General features: G+C 43.0%; 1 protein-coding gene and 1 non-coding gene across 4 annotated transcripts; both read right to left on the reverse strand.

The window, feature by feature from the left end:
• Positions 1–440: 440 nt before the first annotated feature.
• On the reverse strand, positions 441–22,616 carry LOC117252744 (ubiquitin-associated protein 2-like). Of its 3 annotated transcripts, XM_033619858.2 has the most exons (30): positions 22,481–22,616; positions 20,828–20,968; positions 20,470–20,547; positions 20,249–20,359; positions 19,877–20,036; positions 19,518–19,595; positions 17,960–18,023; positions 17,633–17,715; positions 17,237–17,289; positions 16,907–16,971; positions 16,499–16,727; positions 16,123–16,378; positions 15,814–15,945; positions 14,057–14,193; positions 13,276–13,526; positions 12,746–12,989; positions 10,935–10,974; positions 10,561–10,684; positions 10,268–10,325; positions 9,797–10,019; positions 9,439–9,530; positions 8,300–8,350; positions 7,812–7,890; positions 7,258–7,458; positions 6,107–6,277; positions 5,203–5,307; positions 5,077–5,109; positions 4,680–4,753; positions 1,690–1,881; positions 684–954 (listed from the first exon to the last, which is right to left on the reverse strand). In XM_033619858.2, the coding sequence occupies exons 2-30, from the start codon at positions 20,924–20,926 to the stop codon at positions 859–861; spliced, it is 3,579 nt and encodes a 1,192-aa protein (XP_033475749.2). In that variant the 5' UTR covers positions 20,927–20,968; positions 22,481–22,616; the 3' UTR covers positions 684–858. The 3 variants fall into 3 exon arrangements, with proteins under 3 accessions (XP_033475751.2, XP_033475752.2, XP_033475749.2); XM_033619860.2 differs by lacking the exon at positions 5,077–5,109 and having other exon boundaries at positions 441–954; XM_033619861.2 differs by lacking the exons at positions 5,077–5,109; positions 5,203–5,307 and having other exon boundaries at positions 672–954.
• Positions 10,411–10,486, reverse strand: LOC117253240 (small nucleolar RNA SNORD121A). The gene has a single exon (XR_004501379.1). It is a non-coding gene; the product is annotated as a small nucleolar RNA SNORD121A (small nucleolar RNA).
• Positions 22,617–23,139: the final 523 nt, after the last annotated feature.

Below are 23,139 nucleotides of genomic sequence, written 5' to 3' on the forward strand. Positions count from 1 at the left end.
ATCAAATCAGAAACCTTGGGTCTGACCTTCCAACAGTCCAGGAAAACCCATGTGGAAACACTTGCACACAAACACAAGCACAAAAAACTCAGAAAGTCAGACTTCCAACTGCTCAGAACTTTTATTTTGAGGGAAATCAGGGTTAAAATTAAATTAAAATATAAAATTTAGATGGGCAGGTCTGTCTTTAATGGGGACATGATGACAAAAGGAGACTAGGCAGCCCTGCAGAAGAAGAAGGGGGGGGGGGCAGGAGGGGAAAGACAGGAAGCTACAAAATGAAGTTCGGGGGAAGAGCCTGGTCATTCAGGAAGTTATGTATAAAAAAAAAAAAAAGAAAAAAAAAAAAGACGAGACAGATGCAGTTAGTTATTATAAACCCCACCCCCATCTGAAATGTCCTCATATGCAATCAGTGCTATAGCTCTCTCCTTTTCCTTTTTCTGTTTTCTTACAGGAAGTTTTAGATCACTCCTCATCTTGACTCGCTCTCTCACCATCATCTCATTCTGTCTTAATGTAACATCTTTTCCTGCAGTTTTGAAAAAAGTAAACAAAAAGTCCTTCAAAAATAAAATGCAGCAACCACATTTCATGTTCTACTATTACATATACAGTATATATATATAAATACATACATAAATATCTTACATGTACAACCAATTTTGAAAAGGGGGGGGGGGGGGGAGAGAGAGAACCCAAAAGACTTATGAGGACTTGTGGAGGTGGGGGGAACGGGGCGAGCAGGCCCAAGGTTGCTCATTGTGAGGGTAGTGTGTCTGTTTTTTATGTTTTAGCTTTACACACACTCGCACGCACACACAGCCTTTTGGGGGAGTGGAGAGTGGGAAGCATTCCTCAGTTGGCCCAGTAGGGTGAGCTGCCGTAGCTGGACTTGCTGCCTTGGGTTTTCTGCTGCATGCTGCTGGACTGACTGCGCTGACCAGGACCACCCTTCAGAGAAAAAGAAAAACATTCAGTCAGTAATGTTTAAAACAAGGTAACTCACTAATAGGTTTATTCAATTTCCTGTGTCGTTAATTGGCCTTTTCAGCTGCAGGAACATTTCCAGAAACCTTTAAAGAGACTCAACTTCACTAGCACAACCCACGGGGACCTACAGATTTTTGGCCCCTGCCCCCTGAAAACATTTGTTCCCTAGGTAGTGCTGAGGGTCCAGGAACCATCAGGCTAAAGTCGCAGTGTTGACTGCTCAAACAAAAGCCTTATGTGTCTGACTTTTGATTCTCTGCCTGGAGCTAACTGAGCTTCGGCCGGAATTTCTCGAGTCGGGTCAGGTTCATGCTCATCTTCCTATTTCTTTATAAATTAACAAACACTTGACTTTGGTTTACTGTATGGTATATTCCAGCAGCACTCCAAATTTACACAGTCTAGTTTGTTTCGGAGTGGCTATTTCAAACACATTTCATGTCACAAATGTCTGTTACTGTACAATACAGACTTAAGGTGACTTAAGCTTTTTTTTTTTTTTTTTTTTTTTTTTTTTTTTTTTTTAAATCAGGCTCAGGCCCAACACTTCTTGTCCATCCATGTCTGTTAACCAAAACATGCAACTGTTCAGAAAACATGAGTGTCTCATATAAACACCCACAACAACAAAACAGCTTGACTGATTCAAACTTGGGTGGGCACAATCTGATGTATTACACAGACACTTTAGTTTACCTGTCCGTCCTGTGTGAGGTGATGATGCAGCAGCTGGGAGTGGGGCTGTTGGTGGGGTGGCAGGATGTGCAGGAAGGGAGCAGGAGCATAGCCAGGAGCACCCCCGGGGTTCAGGGGCCCTGTTCCCCCCAATGCTGAAGGCAGGCTGAAGGGAGGCGGTGTCCCTGTGTGGAAGCCCTGCTTGTCAAATGACTGAGGAGCACAGAGAAAAGACACAGAATGTTAAAACTGCAAATAAACGTCAACTACATTGACAAATGCATGGACAATAGGTTTAGAAATAATAAATATATCATAATAAATGGCAATTTCATTTAGCTTAACATAAAAATCCCTTGCAAACAAGTTCCTGTATCCAAGCTTAATTTATAACTGAAGTTAATGGGCTATTCAAGATCATGTGCGGTTACTATGTGGACATCATTTTGATTAAGAACAGCATTTTTAGAAAAGGTAATGCAGCTGTTATTTTAAGACTTCTATTACCTAGCCTGCCTCTTTCCTGCCAGGTCACACTGTTAAGTAAGTGGGTCAATTTTGAGCTGCAAATCCCCTTTAGCATTGTTGTTATTAGCTCTGTTAGAACAGTTAGCAATAGAGTGTGCCAGGGCTGACGTCAAAACCCGAAAGTTTAGCATCACGCTGGTTCCCGGAAGAGAAAGTGAATGTGATTTTTGCATTGCGTTTTGGATTATGTCAGAAAATAAGCTCTGTGGCTAACACAAGTTTATGATACTTACAGGTTTTGTTCAGCGAGATAATCTTCACATATGAACACTAGGGGTGGGGGAAATTTCCGAATCTTAGATGCATCGCAATCCGGACGTGGACGAATCTGAATCGATTCACAAACGTCCAAATTTTGATTATTTAAATCTGTTAATTAGAGTAATACAGAAGGTTCTAAATAATGCGGAACTAAGAAGCGCGGTACGTGTCATCTCCGGGACACTTTGGGATGCGCACCTGGAGCAGACACGCTGACAAGCGCACAGAGGAAAACAAACATGGCTGACCGTCATGCACCTCGCCGTGAGATCCGAACAGCTCCTTCTAATTTAACAGCTCCTTCTACAACGTTGACGGCGGAAGCGAAATGGACAAGAGCCACGTTATATGTAAGCTGTGTCGTGCTAAAATAAAATACTTTGGCAACACAACAAATATGAGAAGCCATGTAACTCGATACCACCTGACGGAGGAGTCAGGGAGACGGCAGGCTGTTGTTGCTGCGGCAACTAGTGGCGCTACCGACCAGAGAACAATCGAGGAAGCAATTAGAAAGCTGCCACCCTCATCTGAAAAGGCGAAGTGAATTACGAAGGCCATCGCGGCATTTACTGCCAAGGATTTGCGTCCTTATTCTGTCGTGGAAAATTAGGGATTTTGAGGACTGCTGCATACACTGGAGCCCAGATACACCATCCCATCCCGACGCTATTTCACCGACACTCTACAACCAAACCAAAACAGAAGTCATGGCCTCGCTGTTGAAGGCAGGTAGGATCGCAGTTACATGTGATGCGTGGACGTCTGTCGCCACCGAATCATTTGTTACTCTAACTACGCATTTTATCTTGTGATTTAAGATACCCGTTGTTACCTTTGTTTCCATACAACGAAGTTGTAACTTTCCAGTTTGCACGCATTTCCATTTATGTTTAATAAAATATAATGGAAATGAATTCAACTGTTTCTTATTACAAATGCACTGTTTTTAAAAATTGCGTGTTGAATCAAGTGTTGAATGCTTAGTCAGTGAGACAAAAAGAAATGTGTGTTGTGAAAAAGTGCATCAATATACATAAATTAAAGATGCATCAATAATCGTTTTATAATCGAATCGTAGCCCTGAATGGTAATCGTTATCGAATCGTGAGGTGCCCAAAGATTCACACCCCTAATGAACACCTTTCATAGCGCATTTGAAGCTTAAATGCGATTGCCAGATGTAAAAAGCTAACGTTAGGCTTTAATGGACTACATGACTACTCCACGGTCGCATGACTCTTGACGTCACCGCCACTAAGCTTTCAACTGATTTTGGCCGCTTTATTTTAAAAACATTGTATAATGGGGAAATCGGACTGATTAAGCTAAATAAGAAGCTGTAATGGCGGACTGCCAGCACTCTCGCCTGTTCGGGGGTGATGATGTTTAATGTGCCCGACAGGGTTTGTAGTCGTATTGAGCATCTTGTTAGCAACCGCCTTTTTTACGACACGTAAAAGCTTCAAAATTCACAAGTAGGGTATTTACTGACGTGTTTTATGTCGTAGAACAAAACCTGAAACTCGCTTAAGCTTTTGTTAACCACAGACCTTATTTGAGGCATTTTACCAAAATCCCATTCAAAAAACGTACTGACTTTTAGACGAGAGAACCGGAAGTGCTAAAAGCGCTAACAGAGTTCCGGGTTTACTGGCACACTCTATTAGCTAGTGGTGCTGACATTGTTTACAGTGCTAAAGGGGTTTTGCAGCTCAGAATGAAGCTGCTTATTTACCAGTGCAACCTGCGGGGAGACTGGCATGTCATTACTATGTTTCCACAGCAAAGTCCTGCCACTGGGTCAGCGTTGCTAGCTGTATTCACCAAATGAGCAACGCTGCTAGCTAGTGTTCACTCGACCCCGGTGGTGTGCAGTGCAGAGGCCAAGGCTAATGTTCGCTCACCAGAGGACTATGTTTACACATGTTAATGCAGCTAGCCAGCTGTCTTCCAGCAAAGCCAACAGAAAATATTAAAATTTCTGAACCTCTAAATTGATGTTTTGAAATGTGGTGCTAAAGCTAACTGAATCAATGAAGCGCAGGAATACCAGGAAACGCCTCTTGCATGTCACCTCATTTTGCTTTTTTTCTTTCTGAAAAATTAACTTGTTAGTTACTGGTTAATAGGTGTAGGGCTGTCAAAGCAAAACTAACCAAAACTGACATCCCTACCCTTGATCTACACACAGGCATATAACAGAACAGCAAGTCACTCACCTGAGTTTTACTGTATATTGATCCTCCCATGTCAGGTACTCCTCCACTGGTACCTGACCCTGACAGTCCTGGTGCTGAGAGGAGAATGAAAAGAGGGAATAGGAAATGGTTGGAATGTAAGGGGGAAGAGAGGAAAGCAAAAAAAGGGGGTAGAAGAAAATGATAGAGAAGAGAGGGAAATAAAAGGGTTAAGGGGGGAAAAGTACAACTGCGTCACTTCACTGATGATAACTGAATATTAAGCACTAAATGTTCACTGTTAGTAAGAGGGGGGCCAGCCAGTAGGAAGAAGCATTAAGTGAGGAGGCGCAGAGGCATGTTTCTCACTTTGTCACCCTTTTGCATGTATCCATTTCTGTGCACATCAAAGTGCAATCACACGCGTGCATATACACACCTTCCTCCAGAACACTCTTGACTGTTGAATCATCTGCAATTGTGAGTACATCCGTTTTTCCCACAGGGAAATTCCCGCTGACTTTACTGTGTTGTCAGAGTGTGCGCACGTGTGTTGTGTATGTACCTTTCCCTGGGCCGCTGCCCGCTGACTTGGCCTGTGACTGGGCAGAGCCTCCGTACCCTCCCTTACTGTACTCCCCACCGTGGGCTTGAGACAGGTCATCAAAGGCTGAAGGAGGAGGAGTACAGAAGAAGAGAGGAGGCAGAGCGAGCAAAGGACAGAGAGAGAGAGAGAGGGGGCAGGAAGAGGAGGACGGTGAACAGGTGAGGTGAAGAGAAGAAGAGGAGGAGGAAAGAGGATGGGAAGAGAAAAGAGAGGGGGGGCAGGGGGAGAGAGAGGCAGTAAGGTAACCTGACTAAAATGGCAGCTGAGTCTATATTGAGCCGCGCCCAACTTCAGCAAGGGGGTTTGAGCTATGCATGCAGCACAAGCAAAAAACACACACAGGCCCGATTCCACACACGCATGCAGCATTTGGTGTACATGTATAAAGGGTTGGAAATGGAATGGCCTCTCTACACTCCGCACACCTGATTAATGCCAAGGTCCCAGTACACACACCCCGTCTTTCTCACAATACATGTTAATGTCAAATATGTCAAAAAATGTTGCCACCATGGACTATAAATAGTAAATCCTGCCAAATTTCTCAACTTCTAAAAGAGTGTAGCTTGTTCACTTTTGATGATTCAGACAATAATTAGCCAAACTGCTGAAGCTGATCAAATGACACTCAACTACTTTTCATGACAAGCTGCTGTGAGAGTTTGTGATACTGTGATATTATGGCAGCAATAATTTAAAAGAAACCTGTGCTGTCATATTAAATGCCAAATTAATACTACTGGATGTAATCTTCACAAGAAAACTTTATTATTACTTCATTACTGAACATGTGACTAAAAATGTTCAGTGTTAATTGTCTGAAAACATCAGTCAGAGCCTTCTTATTTTGTCCTGGTCTTACCTGTGCCATATGCATGCTGTCCGTAACTGGGCTGATGCTGTTGGTGATACTGATTGGAGGGGTTGGCCAGGCCCATTGCAGGTTGCTTGGCCGAAGCAGGAGGCACAAAGACGGTGGGGCCGTACTGGAAGGCTGAGGGAACCCCCGGCACACCAGCGTAGTACGGCAGACCTGAAAACGACAATTCAGAGATATATTCCATGTGCAATGAAAGCCAATCCCTATGTAACGGTCTATAAGCAACAATGACAAAAAGGGTTCTATTATAGAGTAGTAGGCAGTGTTACATTAAGAGCATCTACACAAATACAAATTGACTTTGTGTCTACATTAACAGTTGTGTGAAAAATCACTTTTCACTTTTAATTTGAAAATAATTGTTAAGCCTTGTTGCCTGGGAACCAGACGTATCTGCGAGCTCATGTTTAATTTGGTCTGGCAGATGCATCTGGTCCTCCTCCTGTACAGGCAGGTTTCTGACTGGCCTGGTCCAGGTTGGGCCAATCACAACCTTTTATCCAAGATGGGGCGTGTTTCAGATGATGACTGACAATTTATGGAGCCTTTGCACTTAACAAAAAATGAGTGGTGGTGACATACACCTTCACACCGGATACTCTACAGCAAGCATAAACCCAGCTTAGTAAAGTGGCGTGCTGTTAAGGCATTTTCGAAAACAACCAAGATGGCTGCAGCTGATGTGGAACTTTCTGTTAAAGTACTATTTTCACGTTCTCATGGCAAAAACTGCAACACTCGATCAGATATATTGACGCTGCACTATCAGAGCTCATCTTGGCACGCTATAGGCTGTTTACATTTTTCCATTGCTGAGCGCTTTGTCACATTTCGTTGCTCTGATTGATTGCAGGTCCATCCAACTGCATCTGAGGGCATTTTGGTCTACAGCCGTTGACAACAGCCCTTGGAAATCAAAAATGAATCAAGCAGTTCCTGACTATCGCACATTTGCCAACAATTTAACAGACTTCTCATAAATATTTAAATAAGACGCTAAAAATAAACAGAGGGAAGGTGGTAGCTAAAGCTGGAATTTTACATTAGGAGTAAATACAAAGCGCATGGCTGAGTTGAGTAGAAATAAGATTGTTCAACATCTTCATTATGACTTATAATTTTACTTCTCTTACCAGTGTATCCGTAGCCAGGGGGCAGAGGGGGATTGAGGAAGGCTTGGTTCTGTGTTTGCTGACCCTGGCCCTGACCCTGCCCCTGGCCCTGTGTTCCTGCCTGTGGAGCCTGCTGGGGCTGTGACTGAACCCCGGCTGTAGACAGGCTGGTTGGGGGAGCTGGAGATGATGAATCATTTCTGCCAAACTTTGTTGCCTCACCTGGACAGAAATTGAGAGTAGGGAAGACAAAACTGAAGTTTAAAAACTTATTCTAAAATGTCTTTGCCCATCTATTGGTCAGCTAACATGAATTAGTAAAGAAGCCACATAATTGAGAAAAGCAAAGCACTTTGTCACACCTGCTGATGGCTTAAAATTGCCATGTCAATGTAATCAATTATGCTTAACTCAACATACTGAAGTGCAAAAATGACTGCCATAAATAAAATGCACTGAGAGACTGTTTCAATTGTTCAGTTTCAGTGTGAGTTAACAACCTATCTTGAAACATAACAGAAGGTCAGTAGACATATCAGCTCAGAAACTCCAAAACAACATGAAGTTTTATTTACCAGAATATAGATTATTGGCCAGATTATCTCGTCCAGGCATAGTAGCCGTAGTACCGGGGAATGTTACACCATAATAGTCCTGTGTAGGAAGAGAAAAAAATATTAATACCACAAAAAGCCATCCCCATTTTGTTGCTATTCCCATCAACACATATTTTACTACTTTGGAAATCTGGTTAAATTGCCATGCAACAGAAGAAAGGACACAGATTTTTTTACTGAAGTTAGCAGGAATAAAGGGAACTAAGAAAAAGATTACTGGCTGCACAGGAAGGTAATCCAGCCACTCCGAGAATATGTAAACGGGGAAAACCTACAGTGGTTCAAACATGTTGCTTTTAAATATTTCCTTTCTCATTTATATATTTTTGGAATGCCTGGATTGCCAATTCATTGAAAAGCACATTTGTAAGCACACTGCTGATTTACAAAAACACAAGAACCAAAGTGATAAGCAGCAGGGCACGGGGCAGAAGAAACAGACTCACCATAGGGAGGCGAGACTGCAGCATTTGCAGGTCCTCGTATCCATAGATCTGCTGTTGAAATGAAGATGTTAGAAGGAAAATTTAGTGAAACGTTATACATTGGAGTCTCAACCAAACCTCACTGTTGCCTGCAAACTCCATTTTAGTTTCATCCTCTACCCATTTTGGCATCTACTAAGCTTTAGCCAGTGTTTCAGTGCTTAACACGGATGTCATGTTTCATCTGAACCTACTAAAACAGTCATCAACAGAGTAAAGCTCTGGAGAATAAGGAGTAAACTCAGTAAATTCAGTGTCCACTTGTGGTAAATACAAGGCTCTTTTATTTAGGGGAGCATAAAACCTAACAAATATATTGTTGACGGAATGAAGATGCTAAACTGTTCTGTGTAGGTTAATACCATACGATGCTGTCTATAGCCCCTTTTATACTATCTCTACAAGGTGGGAGTTTCACACCTTTAGGCGGTCTCACCCCTCTGTATAAAGGTGCAATCGTGGGATGGGGGAACAGAGTTGTTTCGCCCTTAAACCAGCAGAGGAGGAAGTAACAGCATCTAAACTACATCTGTGTAAAAGGGACAGCTGGCAGGACGGGACCACGGACGAGGGAGGTGTGAAGTGTCGATGACATGCTGTGTGTGTGAGACCCACTGCTGGGTGATTTACAAAGCAGCTGACAGCCGTTAGCAGCTAACTTGAAGAAAAACAACAGCTGAAAATATCTGCAAATTGGGAAACCAATGAGGTCCAGAAGCATCTTCCCCTCAAAGCCGAGGAGGAGATCAACAACCATATAACTGGGGCAGTAAATGGTTATTGTTGCCATGTTATGCCTTTGTTATGTTTATAGAATGCTGCTGATGCTACATTATATGTACACTAGAGGGCGACACTGTTGGGTTACATGTCATGCCTGTCTGCGATGCTAGCATGCTGTCTGAAATCACACACTGGAGCGGCATGATGCTGATGTTGTTTGGTTCTGTGCAAGTATGCAAGGGTGACAAAGAGAGGGGACTTCGCAGCAGCTCTTTAGCGCAATCTCTGTGTATAAAGGGCTTATTCTTTGTGATACACCCCATCTTTTTCTCATTGGGAAAAAAAAAAAAAAAAAACACTTAGGAATAATTAGTTACCGGGTACGCAGGGAGCAAGCCACCTGGGCCCATGATGTACTGGTTGGCCAGCAGAGGTGGCACTCCTTGGGCTAAGTTGGGAGGAGCTTTACCTGAGCAAAGAAGACAAACAAGGATTTTTGACTTGACTTAAATATCAAGTTTTGGACATTAAATAGATAATGGATCTTGTGATTTATATTTGTACATATTCAAATAAATGTGTTTGAATACATTCAGTCTTAGTTGAGTGTAAAAACAGCTTGATAACAAAAGGAATTACATTTAAAGGTGATACATTTTTTCATTTCAAACAACCTTTTGTAAATTAGTTCCTGTGTTATGGTGTTGTGATCCCTGTGTAAAGCCATGAGCCTACCAGAGGTGGTGGTGAGCAGGGGTGCCGTGCGGCTGCCTGCAGCTGACAGTGCGGGGTTTGTGCCATTAGGTGTCAGTCCCGGTGCTCCAGATGGATGTAGACCATTTGTGGTTGAGCTGCTGACAGCCGGGGGAGCTGACGGACTGGAATTGACAGCTTGGCTGGACGATGATGACGAGAAGGCATGGAGGTTGCCGCTACTACTGCCCTCCTCGTTACTTACCTGGTGTAACAGGACAAGAGCAGACAGGGTGTGTGAGCAGAGAATTAGCGACTGTTTTTATAGATCAAGGCATGGGTAAAATCTTCATGAATAAAAATCGCTTTGTACTTAGACTCAGAGTTAAGCAGTAAAAAGTCCTGCACTCAAATAACCAAACTGCACAATAACTGATGTCCTTTAATTACCTCAACTGTAGAGTGACATTAAAGTAATTGTGTGTCTGTGTGCAAGCAGGAACACACACTTACAGTAAGGGAGGAGCTTGTGGCGAGGGCCGATCCAGATGTGTGAGTGCTGGTCACATGACTGGGAAGAAAGTAAAATGATTCAATCAGCATGCTTTAGTCTGATAAAGCAACATCAATACTTTACCCAGAAAACATGTGCAGGAGGACGGAGATTCAGTAAAAGGTAATTCCACATGAAGGATTAAGATATGTGCTTGTAACCATCATTATCTCCCAACAAAAAAAAGAGGACACACAAAAGATTAATCAATAAGCAATATAAAATGTGACGGTGTGTCTGAACTATCCCTTACCTGCTGAGCGAGGGGATGGATGTTGAGTGGGAGGGTGTAACTGCAGGGGAGGGGATGTGGTGGCCACTTTCACTCGTCATAACAGGAGACTCAGTTTTCACTGTTCTAGACGATGAAGATGTAGCTGGTTTAAAACAAGAACAAGAGAGACTGGTTGTAAGAGGGAGAATAAAAGAATTAAACCGAATAAAACAAATTCGAACGGAAAAGAGGGGCTGAGTATTTCCTAGTCTTTATCAAACCTCATCCACTTTCACTGAAAGGACTATTTTCACTTCCCATCGGATGCATTTAGCAATCAATATTCATTATATTGAATCTGACAGGCCACTCCAAGTAGTTCCCTAGAACTGAAAAGGCCTGAGTGTACTTACTGTCCTGTGTGCTCTGCGTCTTCATGCCACTATAGCCATTCTACAGGAAGAGGAAATTACCAAAGGGTTAGTTTTATCATTCAGCAGACATTGAGGTTTCAAGAAAGTGTCAGCAGTGGTCTCCATCCACTTGTCATTTAGCTCCCTTATACATACAGTACAGGCCAAAAGTTTGGACACACCTTCTCATTCAATGCGTTTTCTTTATTTTCATGACTACTTACATTGTAGATTCTCACTGAAGGCATCAAAACTATGAATGAACACATGTGGAGTTATGTACTTAACAAAAAAAGGTGAAATAACTGAAAACATGTTTTATATTCTAGTTTCTTCAAAATAGCCACCCTTTGCTCTGATTACTGCTTTGCACACTCTTGGCATTCTCTCCATGAGCTTCAAGAGGTAGTCACCTGAAATGGTTTCCACTTCACAGGTGTGCCTTATCAGGGTTAATTAGTGGAATTTCTTGCTTTATCAATGGGGTTGGGACCATCAGTTGTGTTGTGCAGAAGTCAGGTTAATACACAGCCAACAGCCCTATTGGACAACTGTTAAAATTCATATTATGGCAAGAACCAATCAGCTAACTAAAGAAAAACGAGTGGCCATCATTACTTTAAGAAATGAAGGTCAGTCAGTCCGGAAAATTGCAAAAACTTTAAATGTGTCCCCAAGTGGAGTCGCAAAAACCATCAAGCGCTACAACCAAACTGGCACACATGAGGACCGACCCAGGAAAGGAAGACCAAGAGTCACCTCTGCTTCTGAGGATAAGTTCATCCGAGTCACCAGCCTCAGAAATGGCAAGTTAACAGCAGCTCAGATCAGAGACCAGATGAATGCCACACAGAGTTCTAGCAGCAGACCCATCTCTAGAACAACTGTTAAGAGGAGACTGCGCCAATCAGGCCTTCATGGTCAAATAGCTGCTAGGAAACCACTGCTAAGGAGAGGCAACAAGCAGAAGAGATTTGTTTGGGCCAAGAAACACAAGGAATGGACATTAGACCAGTGGAAATCTGTGCTTTGGTCTGATGAGTCCAAATTTGAGATCTTTGGTTCCAACCGCCGTGTCTTTGTGAGCCGCAGAAAAGGTGAACGGATGGATTCCACATGCCTGGTTCCCACTGTGAAGCATGGAGGAGGAGGTGTGATGGTGTGGGGGTGTTTTGCTGGTGACACTGTTGGGGATTTATTCAAAATTGAAGGCACACTGAACCAGCATGGCTACCACAGCATCCTGCAGCGACATGCCATCCCATCTGGTTTGCGTTTAGTTGGACGATCATTTATTTTTCAACAGGACAATGACCCCAAACACACCTCCAGGCTGTGTAAGGGCTATTTGACCAAGAAGGAGAGTGATGGAGTGCTGCGGCAGATGACCTGGCCTCCACAGTCACCGGACCTGAACCCAATCCAGATGGTTTGGGGTGAGCTGGACCGCAGAGTGAAGGCAAAGGGGCCAACAAGTGCTAAACACCTCTGGGAACTCCTTCAAGACTGTTGGAAAACCATTTCAGGTGACTACCTCTTGAAGCTCATGGAGAGAATGCCAAGAGTGTGCAAAGCAGTAATCAGAGCAAAGGGTGGCTATTTTGAAGAAACTAGAATATAAAACATGTTTTCAGTTATTTCACCTTTTTTTGTTAAGTACATAACTCCACATGTGTTCATTCATAGTTTTGATGCCTTCAGTGAGAATCTACAATGTAAATAGTCATGAAAATAAAGAAAACGCATTGAATGAGAAGGTGTGTCCAAACTTTTGGCCTGTACTGTACATAGAAAGAGAGGTTTATCCTTACTGTGAGAGCAGCAGCTGAGGGCACATCTTTGCTCTGAGAGAAGCCCAGATGAGGTGGCAGGGACCTTGGACCACTGCTCTCCACACGACTGGCTGCAGTCTGGGCTGTAGAAGAGGGCGGGGCGGCTGCGCTGGGAAGACCCATGGAGGGAGAGGGTGTGGCACTGGGCAAGCCCAGGGATGGTGAGGGGAAGCTGGGATCCGATACGGCTGAGGGTAAGGTGGGTAAGCTGCTCATGTGTTCACTGTTCATGGAGCAGAGATAAAGGAAGAGAGACAGGTAAATTTACAATACGGATACAGAGAATGTGACAGAAGTAGAAGCAGGATTATTACTGGTTTTGTTTTCAACATGCAAACAGTTTCTAGCTGTAACCAAGCTGAAACATCATTCTCTTAACCCTTTTATATCAATCATAAACTATGCCTTCTGCATGACTCGAGGTTTTATACTGGACATATCCACAAATACACACGTACAAAATCTTAAATGATAAATTCTTCAAATACAAGCCTCTGCCTCACACACACCTCACAGATCCTGGCTTGGAGAACAGGCTGTTCTGTGGCTGCTGTGTGGAAACGGCAGTAGGGACAGGCATGGCGGGTACTGGAGCTGTTGGAGCTGGGCCCTGGGCCGGAGACTGCTCCCTGGCCGACTCTGTCTGTGCCATGTCCACCGTTCCACTGCCAGCCTCAGACCCAAAGTCAAGAGCTCCGAACTGGACATTCAGGCCAGGTATATCTGCTGAGCCCGGCATCTCCACTGCTGACGAGGGGATCTGAAAAGAGAAAGAGGTGATTTGGTAGAACATGGCCAACATATTTAACCAATCTGATGATTTAAAAGTTGTTTTTGTACAGCAACATTTTTCAATATGAATGACAAGTTGGAAAATGCATGGAAAGTTATTTTCAGTCAAAAATGAATGTGGTAGAACGGCTAAAAGATGTGTTAAGTCAAAACAGTCCTGTGAACTGCACCGCAAACACATGAATAAGATGGTTATACTGGAAAGGGACAGCAGACTAATTTGCACCCTCTGTGGCTGTTGACAAGATATTATCTCTGATTATGAGAGGTAAAGTCGTGGGAGTGGAGTTTACAGCCTGACTAAACTACTTTATCCAGTCTTTCACTACCGCATAGCCAGTCGGCTACCTGGCTTGTCTTGACAAGCAAGTGAAAGCAGATACATCACTGACAACATTCAGTTTCTACCTTGTCTTGCAAGTAATACTGCTCTTGTTATTTTTGCATTGAAGTTGTTACGCTTGTCTGATAGAAAGCTATGATATCAGAAAAGCTTACCTTTGAAGGAGGAGGTACTCTGCGTCTCTGTGTCTTTAGCTGCCGCTGAGGGGGTTCTGTGATGGAAGGCTCCATGCCTGGCAACTTTACTCCTGGAGAAGGTCCGTCTCTTACAGGAGGGACGGAGGACTCGTGACCTGAAGGAGATTGACAGAGTCATTAAAATCACAGCACTAAGTTCAAAGTAATTGTTATAGTAAGAAGATGGTGAAGATGGCAGTACTGCCATGATCTTACAGCACAAATACTACTAGTGTTTCTATTACAGAGAAGGCTCTGTCTCAGCTACATGGTGTGCTGAGCATTTGTCTTTCATATCTATTCTGTAGGCATCATCTAATCCACACTCATTCTTTTTCATCTTAAAATGCCATTTTAAAATGAAAACAATCTCCGTACACAAGCCTTTCAGCACAATTTCAGAAATAATCTCGGCCCGTACCTAAAGGCCCGAAAACGCACATCACATGACCATATGAACATTGGGCCTGTGCATGCTTGTGTAAACAGTAGGCAGGCCGTCTCTGAAACTTGATTGCTTAGTTTCAGAAAATACGACAGAAGAAGAACAGCAATAGCAAAAAGTAAGACAGAGATTTCTTTGCTTGGACTGATCACGAGGTGGAACTGTTACTGCTAGTAACAAACAGGTATAAGGACAATAAAAGCAGCAGAAAACAGATTGGGAGTTGTTTCAAAGCAATACAGTGACATGTTGGTGCAGTACTGGGAGTATTTCCCTCCCTGGAGGAAGCCATGTCAATGGGAAAGGAGTAGTCACAAAAAGGTGTGTGGGACTAGCTATAATGTTTCTACTTGACACGTTGTGACTGGTAAGGCCCATTTAGGAAGCAAACATAGGTGTCTGTCGTTTTTTTTTTTCAAACGCTCTACTTCTACTTGTCTAGACTAAAAAGCCATCTCAGTGCTTTAAAACTGAAACAGGGGCAACCACATTTTCAAAGGTCCATTTTAGGTGTTCCAAAACATAGGAGTAGTAGGGCTGCCCCCTCAAAATCGGACATTTGAAAAATTAGTTGGAGGCCCCTAATTCAACTGAGATTGCTTCAAGTCCATCAGTCTTTTTTTTTGCCAGTCAGTGTGCAGTGTAGGCTACTTCTAGGGTCATTTGAGTCCCCAGGTTTTGCTGCAGAGTGAGCTCTCTTCACTTTCATGCTACTCTTTGCTTGAGGCACCTGTGGACACAATGCAGCTGCCCAGAGGAGGAGACACTTTGCATTGTAAGGCTCTGAGATAACGTGATCTTCTACCTTCTGCTTCAAACTGGTGAATTTACAGCTCATAGCAACTTAATACGATACAGTCTCAGCTTTTGTTTGATATCTAGTGTTGGCAAAAAAAATGGTGTTGCACATCCCCAATCTGCCATGGGCACTGTTAGCTTGTTTACTATTTTACCTGAATGTCACTGTCACACTGAACATCCCACTGAACTCTGTTTAAACCATACGGGGAAAAAAGGAACAAATACACTGGTATTCATATTCAAAGGCCAAATCGGACTCAACTGGCATAACTCTGAGTAAGGTATGGCTCAGTGTGGACGTTAAGGTGTTAACATAGCAAATGGTAGGCATTTTAAAACTTCTTAGTGTGGATGTGTCCTTAGTTTCAGTTTGCCAAATATATTCAGTCATGAAAATAATTAGTTGAGTTGCAGCTCTAATGTCATGCTGTATGCTAAGCAGACTTTCACACCTTTACTGGCATAGCATGATACTGCTCTGCAGCCCTACCTGGCGGTGTGGGGACCTGTGGAGCATGTGACAGGCCCAGAGGCTCTGTGGTGGGAAGGATGGAGGATTGTTGTTGCCTCTGAGCCAGCTGGCTGAGCACCGCTGATGGCTCTGGTTGAAGCTTCATCTCCACTAGAGAGAATTCAGATAAATATAATAACATTATAATTCATATACCTACTGTAGTGAAGTATATTGTGCACTATACCTCTTGTGTTGTTGTTATTAAGAACAACAAGTTAACATTTGATACACGTCTTACATTTCTGTGTTAGATTTCTTTTTTTCGTTTGAGAAATTTTAACTTACGGTGTTGGGCAGTAACAGGGCCGTTCTCCACTCTCTGAGCTTTGACTTCTACAGAGGGAGAGGAGGCAGGAGCAGGGTTCGGAATTGGAGATGGCCCTGCATCTTTGGAAACACTTATGTTACTGGCGGTGGCCAACGTCTGACTGGCTCTTTGACCAAGCCGAGGCCCGTTAAGCTGCTCTGATGTCCTGATGTCAGAGGCAGGTGTCGGCTTAGGTGCATTAAGGGACCCAAAACCAGAACCCAGGACTGAGGACTGGGAGGTGAGAGAAGCAAAACAAGAACTGAATACACAGGCATCGTATCAGCGTGTGGGCACATAAACATGCCCGAAAGTTGCACGTATATAAGTGTGTGTATGTGTGGCTGTCTGTACCAGTGCAGCATGTGCGTAGGTGGTACTAGCAGAGGCGGCATGGGCGTAGCTGTTGGCTGTGGCGTGTGCGTAGCTGTGTGTTGCAGTGCGTCCGTTGTGGTGGGAATTGGTAAACACCAGGCTTTGGCCCAAATCCTCGGCTGAGGGGCCATCGACTATCGCCCCCAAGTCAGAGTCCATACCCCCTACAGCCACTCCAGTCTTGGGCAGTAGGCCAGCCAGGTCCACACTGAGGAGAAGCAGAAGATAAGAGAGAAGCAAGAGTGGAAGAAGGGGGGGGGGGGGGAATTGGAGAGGAGGGACAACAAGGAGAAGATAATAGCACAGATTAAATAAAAAGTTACTCTTTAAAATAAAGCCTGCGCTCTCCAGTGTTTAGTTTACTTGACTTTGAGCAAGTTTGCTTACTTGGGTCCAGGTGTGATGTGGTTTGCTGGAGCAGAAGAGGCAGTGAATACTTTGGTCTCAGACAACTGTGATAAAAGACAGAAGTGCCAACACAGGCATCAATCAGATTAATATAGGCATATCTGCTGTACTGTAAATTAACAACTCTTCAGATAAAATCACTGACTCTTAACTAACAGTATTTAATTAGTCAACATCACTAGACAAATAAAATAACACTAGAGGAAGACCGGTGCAGATTTAAATCAATTTAAGTGAACAAACTTTGTGTACAGCCTTTAACTGAAGCAATGCAAATCTCTTTCAGATCAATAAAATGTGCCGCCTTACGTCCTCATTCCAGTCTTCTGCAGTCCAGTCTTCCAGATTGCCTCCCCATGTTCCTAAAAAACAAAACAGAACAGCAGCCAAGTTAGTGTTGCCATATTCACACATACTCATGATATGTTCTCGGCAACCATTAAGCAGTGATACAAATATAGCACCCCACCTGCTTTAATATAACACTAAAAATTTAAGCCCTTGAATCCAATGTGTAGACTCATTTGCCTATTCCTACTTAAATTCTGCTAATATTTGACACCTAGTGGCCTGAAACTGGAATACTTGTCGATTTGGAGCAGGTTAACTAAACAAGGCTCAAACTTTTAAGCTGATAATTAAGCTATTCTACAGTGAACGTAGACAATTGCATCAAAACATGACATCTTGTGTCATTATCCTTACCAGTTCCCTCAGCAGGTTCGTTGCCATCCCATGTCTCCTGACGAGCTCCAGAGTTGGCTGTGTAGTCAGCAGGGTTGAAGGTGCTGAAAGGAGTGGAGAGTGGAAAGAAGAGACAACATGAAGGGGAAAGAAACAGAGATAAGATGAGCCAACATCAGTGAAACTGAAGACAACACTGCCTGCTCTATTCTGTTAATGCTGCTGAATGAGGAGATTCAGAAACGTAATCATCTACACGTTTGTTTTTAGATATGTGCTTGTAACAACCATCACCACCTCCTCATCCTACTTGTGGTTTAAGACTTAACACTAAATACATGTTCTTACCCCATTCCCTGGGAGGAGAACCTGTTGCCACCAGCTGCTCTGCCTCTACCGCGGCCACCTGCCCCTGAGGACACAAACAAAACAAACAGATGACCTCTGCTGACTGGTTCCTTTCAGCCTCAACTCTTAATTAACAGGGGGGGGGGGGGGTGTCAGTGTGTTGATCATTGACCTTTGTCAAGCGTTAGATAATATTCTAGTTGTCATTTCTGTTAAAAACCGTATCTGCATACGTGTCTGGGTTTCTTTTCTATCGTGTTTTTGCACCTGTTTTTTTTTTTCCTTTCTAAAATGTGGCATTTAGTAGTTAACTACATCAGAATATCACAAAAATTTGTGCTGTCAAAACAAACATACCAACAAGTCCATACAAACATGGACCATTTAGGTAATAGACAGGCTGTCCAAAAAAAACCAAAAGGTCTGTTTTTGGAAGAATGTTTTAAAGTCAAGATTTAAATGTAAGTCATTTAACAGCTATTCTTCAAGACAAGCAGCCGAAAGAATAAATATAAATACATTTATTTCCCTGTTAACTCCCCTATTACCGCATAACCAGACATCTGACACAGTTTCTTCTGAATCAGGCCTTGATTGACCTCACCGTTCTAGATCATGTGTCATTAAAAAGAAAGCCTACAAATCCAGCCAGATTCTACTCCTTTTCACCTTCTCCAATCTCTTTATCTATCAACGACATGCCCCGCCCAAACAAACACACACTCCAGCAGCTGCAGGGACTGAGCACATTCCACACATGTTGAGTGTTGCAATGCTCTACGTGCCTGCAGACACAAATAGATATGTTGCCTGATACGTCACCAAAACATGCCCAACAACATCTGAGACAATTCCCTATATAAAAGCGCAGTTAAAGCAGAATTTCTTTAAAAAAAAAATAAAATAATAATAATAATCTCATTCGAAAGTAATCCTTCTCAATCATCACTCGTACTAGAAGTGCGTGGCTATGTATTTTTCTGGCCTCTGCCTGAATTTTCCGTGTACAGGATGTTTATGGGCAAGTACCCCGAGAGTGCTCAGGTGAAGTCAGGGATTTATTAAAAAAAAAAGGTAGCGAGCAGGTACCAGACCATAAGCAGCTGACATCCAAGAGACAGAGCGCCAGAAAACAAAACAAAAACCACAACTATAGTGAGGCAAAAAGCAAAATAAGAATGGCTCTGGGGTTGGCCTGTACTTTCACTTTTGCCGGCAAGTGTGTTTACAAACATGCATCCATCAGTCCAAGCATGCATAAAACCTATAAAAAGGTGTCTTCAATTACAACAATCTGATTTTGCTTGGCAATGTTTTGGTTTACCACCAACCTTCATCTTAAGTTTCAAGATGCCCATTTCAGTTTTTAGCCTGGAAATTTTGTACTCTTCATCTTACTGGGACATCCAAGAGCATTGGAAAATTCAACTGGAAGCTATGGATACCACTTTTTCCATTATCTTTGTATAATCCAACTTTGTGCCTTTGGACTCATTGCTAACAAAATGTCAATTTTTTTTCAAAAAACTTAATGTGTGTACTTTTCTGTACTGCTTACCTCTGCCTCGCCCCCTGCGTCCACGGTCTCCCCCTCTTTCTCCAGGAGCCACCTCAAACCCATTCTCCTCTAACCGACCTGGAATCCAACAAGAAAAAAAAAAGGTACAAGGAAATTAAAATATTAAAAACTCAAATTATTTTACTGGGAGAAGAACCTCTGAGCCTTTTTCCATAATTCAGCTTGGAATTCACAGTTGAATAAAGCAAAGAAAAGTTGACAATTCAATATACTCAGCACATAAATGTCAATGTCAGCAATGCATCAAATACAGACAACACAATTTTACCAGACTGACAAGGAACGTTCATCTACGCAATTCACACAGACAGGACAAACAGCTTTATTCATGTTCTCACCTTCACGCCCTCGGCTGATGCCTCTGCCCCTCCTGTTGGATGCCCCACGTCCACGACTAGCCTCCCTGTCTCCTCCTTTCTTCTCCCTGCTCTCCTTTATCTCTGAGGGTCCTCCTTCTTTCCCAAGGCTCCGCTTCTTCCCCACAGTCTCCCAGGAGTTCTGACAGAGGTAAACCAGAGAATGAGGTCAACTCTATGAAATACACCTACTTTGTGATTTAAATTTTGCCCGGTTCATGATGTTTAAGTTTCCACAAAAACCTAGAGGAACTATCATAAGACATCCAAAAACAAGCATAATATGTAAACGTGAATATGGTTTTTGTGTGTGTGTGTGTGTGTGTGTGTGCGCGCGCGCGCATAGTCTCTTACTGTGTCAGAGGTGCTCTCCAGCAGAAAATTGATGGCTCTGTTTACATCTTCGTTGCAGTCATGGAGGGCTACCATGCACTCATCTTGAGTCTTCCCAGTTACCTCAATCAGCTGTAAGTGTGTAAAACAGAAACACAGCGTTAAGTTAGGTCACCACAAGATGCATTAAGGGTCCCAATGTACAAGAATTTCAAATGTCTGAACATGCACAAACACATTACCTGTTTGACTTTGTCTTCAAAGTCAGCATCATTTTTGTCATAGATCACTTGGGCTAAACGAATCTGTTCTGCTGTGGCCTGGTAAACAAACAGATTTCAGTAAGAAAAAAATACAACAGGAACACATGGCAGACCACCAGACACTTGGCTTTATTTACATATTTCAATGAAAGACACTACAATCCTGCTGAAGGTGTACCATGTAAAATGTAGCTGCCTAAAAAACCTTTGTCAATATGATAACACTCAATGCTAAGTGAGGCAACCTAGGATTGTACTATAAAATAAAAAGACTACATTTTAATTGAGTAGGACATTTCCTTGGGTCTGGGTGCAACTGTGTGTGTACTAAACTCACCTGTATCTGTTTCTGTGGCTGTGTTGTTTGTGTGGTGGTGGTGGGCAGCGTTCTGTCCCGAGTGCCCCGGGTTTGATTGCTGACCACTGAAGTCATCATATACAGTATATACAAAACAATGTATGTACAAAATAGAAAAATCTGGGGAGAGAGAAAAAGGATAGAGCCACTGTGTAATGACAGCTACCTGAGAGACAGTAACATTACATCACAATTCATAGTAAGATAAAGTAAAGAATAAATGCCCAATGCTAGTACAATATGCTGAATGTGAGCAGATTGAAGCTCACTGTTGTCAAGTACACCATGTAAGACTATAACCCCATCTGTCGCCCCCCACCACCTCGGTTAAATTTAGCCAGCCAAGAGGGGACTGTCCGGGTGTCAACTTACGATCCTCCCTCAGTCTCCCACACAAAAACACTGACTATGCACCAGCAAATGTGGTGGGTGTTATGTATTATAACACTTTTTCCACATCGACGACGTCGACATGGCGACAGGCATTTGACATTTAATTAAAAGTAATAAGTAACCTAGCCACCAAGAACCCTGGCTCTGTGCCAGGCTAAAAGGTGTCTTGAGGAAATCGAAAGCATACAATTACAGTGGGCTGGATGATGTTACATACAGTAACTGGTTTAAGCTAATAATACTACCATCTGACAACTTGCCAGCGTGGGGACACAGAAAAACGAGATCCACCGGCTGTGAACATACTATTGTCTGGCAATCGTATGTTGGCTGACAGAAAAAACACATTTGACAGGACAGTACAGTTAACGTCAACTCGATATTTTAGCAATTGTAATCAGTATTTTCCAGTCGCTCGTATCTAACGTAAGTCATGACTGAATCGTCATCTTATTTAGGGTAACGTTACAAGAAGCTCGGCGGAAATATGAGCTGCACTGGCTAGCATTCACGGCAGCGTTAGCTAGGTCGACTAGCTCCCACTAGCTTTAGCCTAGCTTACCGCTCGTCTTTGTTCCGTGTGAAAAACACACACGATCCCTTACGTTAAACGCCACACTATACAGGCATGATATTAATAATGTGACAAAGCTACTAATTTACCAGTCCGTTAATGTAATCGTTTTTCTATAGCCTCACCCACTCGGTGACAAAAAAATAAACAAAGTGCGACGATGTACCCTTTTGTGTCCACCAAAGAAAAGCTAACGTTAGTCACATCACGCTTACCTCGGAGGCAGATTTAGCTAAAGTTGGCAGCAGGCTAACAACAGAAACGAAACAAACAAACACCGCTTATAACATTAACATTTACATTTACAACAACTGGTACCCAGTGGCATGTACTGGTAATGTTACACAGTGTGGGGAGGAGAAAAGTTGTCGAAAACGCGTGGCCCGCTCATGTTAAGCTACGACAGATACGAGCAGCAGGCTAACTGCCCCGGCACGTGAACGGCCCGTTCACATACAATGACTGCAGCGCTACAGTACGGATACAACGCTAGCGAGTTAGTTAGCTAGTTGGCTAACTGCCGTACGGGACGAACGGTGCCTCTGAATCGACCGATAGGTTTTCCTAAAACTAGTGTAAAACTTTTACGATGAGACGATTGGGTCGTTAAAACGGGTTTTTAAATCGACAACATTAACACAACACATGTTTATTCTTTCGTTTACCTGCTAACACGCTTCGCTCAGCCAGCAGCAGCAGATGCTGTCACGTGACCCACAGAGCCGTTGTTCAACGTTGTGAAGTCGACACTGCCAACCAAAACCCACCGAGCCGGTCAGGTGGTTTAACGCCGTGCCCCCGCGTGCGCGTTCCCGTCTAGGAGCGCGCGCCGTTGTCATGTACCAACTTGATATCCGGTGGACGCTGGCTCTCCTCAGAGACTTTGTAGCAGTAATTTCCCCACATTCACCTAAATCTGGCACACACCTAATCGCTGATGTGAATCAGATATAAATGTGATGGGCTATGCTTATTTCTTTTTGTGCCAGAAGGAGTTTCTAAAATAAAAAAGTGTTTTTTCTAGATCCAAAACAGGTTGTGTGAGTTTCTTTGATAGAGGTGTGATACACCAGAAGAAGTGATTCACTAAATTGGCTGACGCTTGCTTCCCTCTTAGTCATGCTCTCTGTGTAATAGAATATAAAGGCCATTTTCAGTATAAAACGCAATTTGAATTGGTCAAAAGACGTGGGTAAAAACAATATAGGTTATATGTTTGGATATTTAGTTTTTCATTTTATTTGTATACAGTAGGCTAGTAATTGGGATGTATGAATCGAATCACAGAGTTTTTTTTTTAAAAAGAAATGTTATTTATTAATGT

The sequence above is a fragment of the Epinephelus lanceolatus genome, chromosome 9 (assembly GCF_041903045.1).
Source record: "Epinephelus lanceolatus isolate andai-2023 chromosome 9, ASM4190304v1, whole genome shotgun sequence".
Taxonomy (NCBI): Eukaryota; Metazoa; Chordata; class Actinopteri; order Perciformes; family Serranidae; genus Epinephelus; species Epinephelus lanceolatus.

Excerpts from the sequence above, each read along its gene's own strand:
- LOC117252744 (XM_033619858.2), bottom strand. The coding sequence starts at position 20,926 with ATGATGACTTCAGTGGTCAGCAATCAAACCCGGGGCACTCGGGACAGA. Across the intron at positions 16,972-17,236 it reads CAGAAGACTGGAATGAGGAC|TTGTCTGAGACCAAAGTATT; the intron begins GTAAGGCGGCAC and ends CTTTTATCACAG. Across the intron at positions 9,531-9,796 it reads CCTGCTCACCACCACCTCTG|GTAAAGCTCCTCCCAACTTA; the intron begins GTAGGCTCATGG and ends TTCTTTGCTCAG.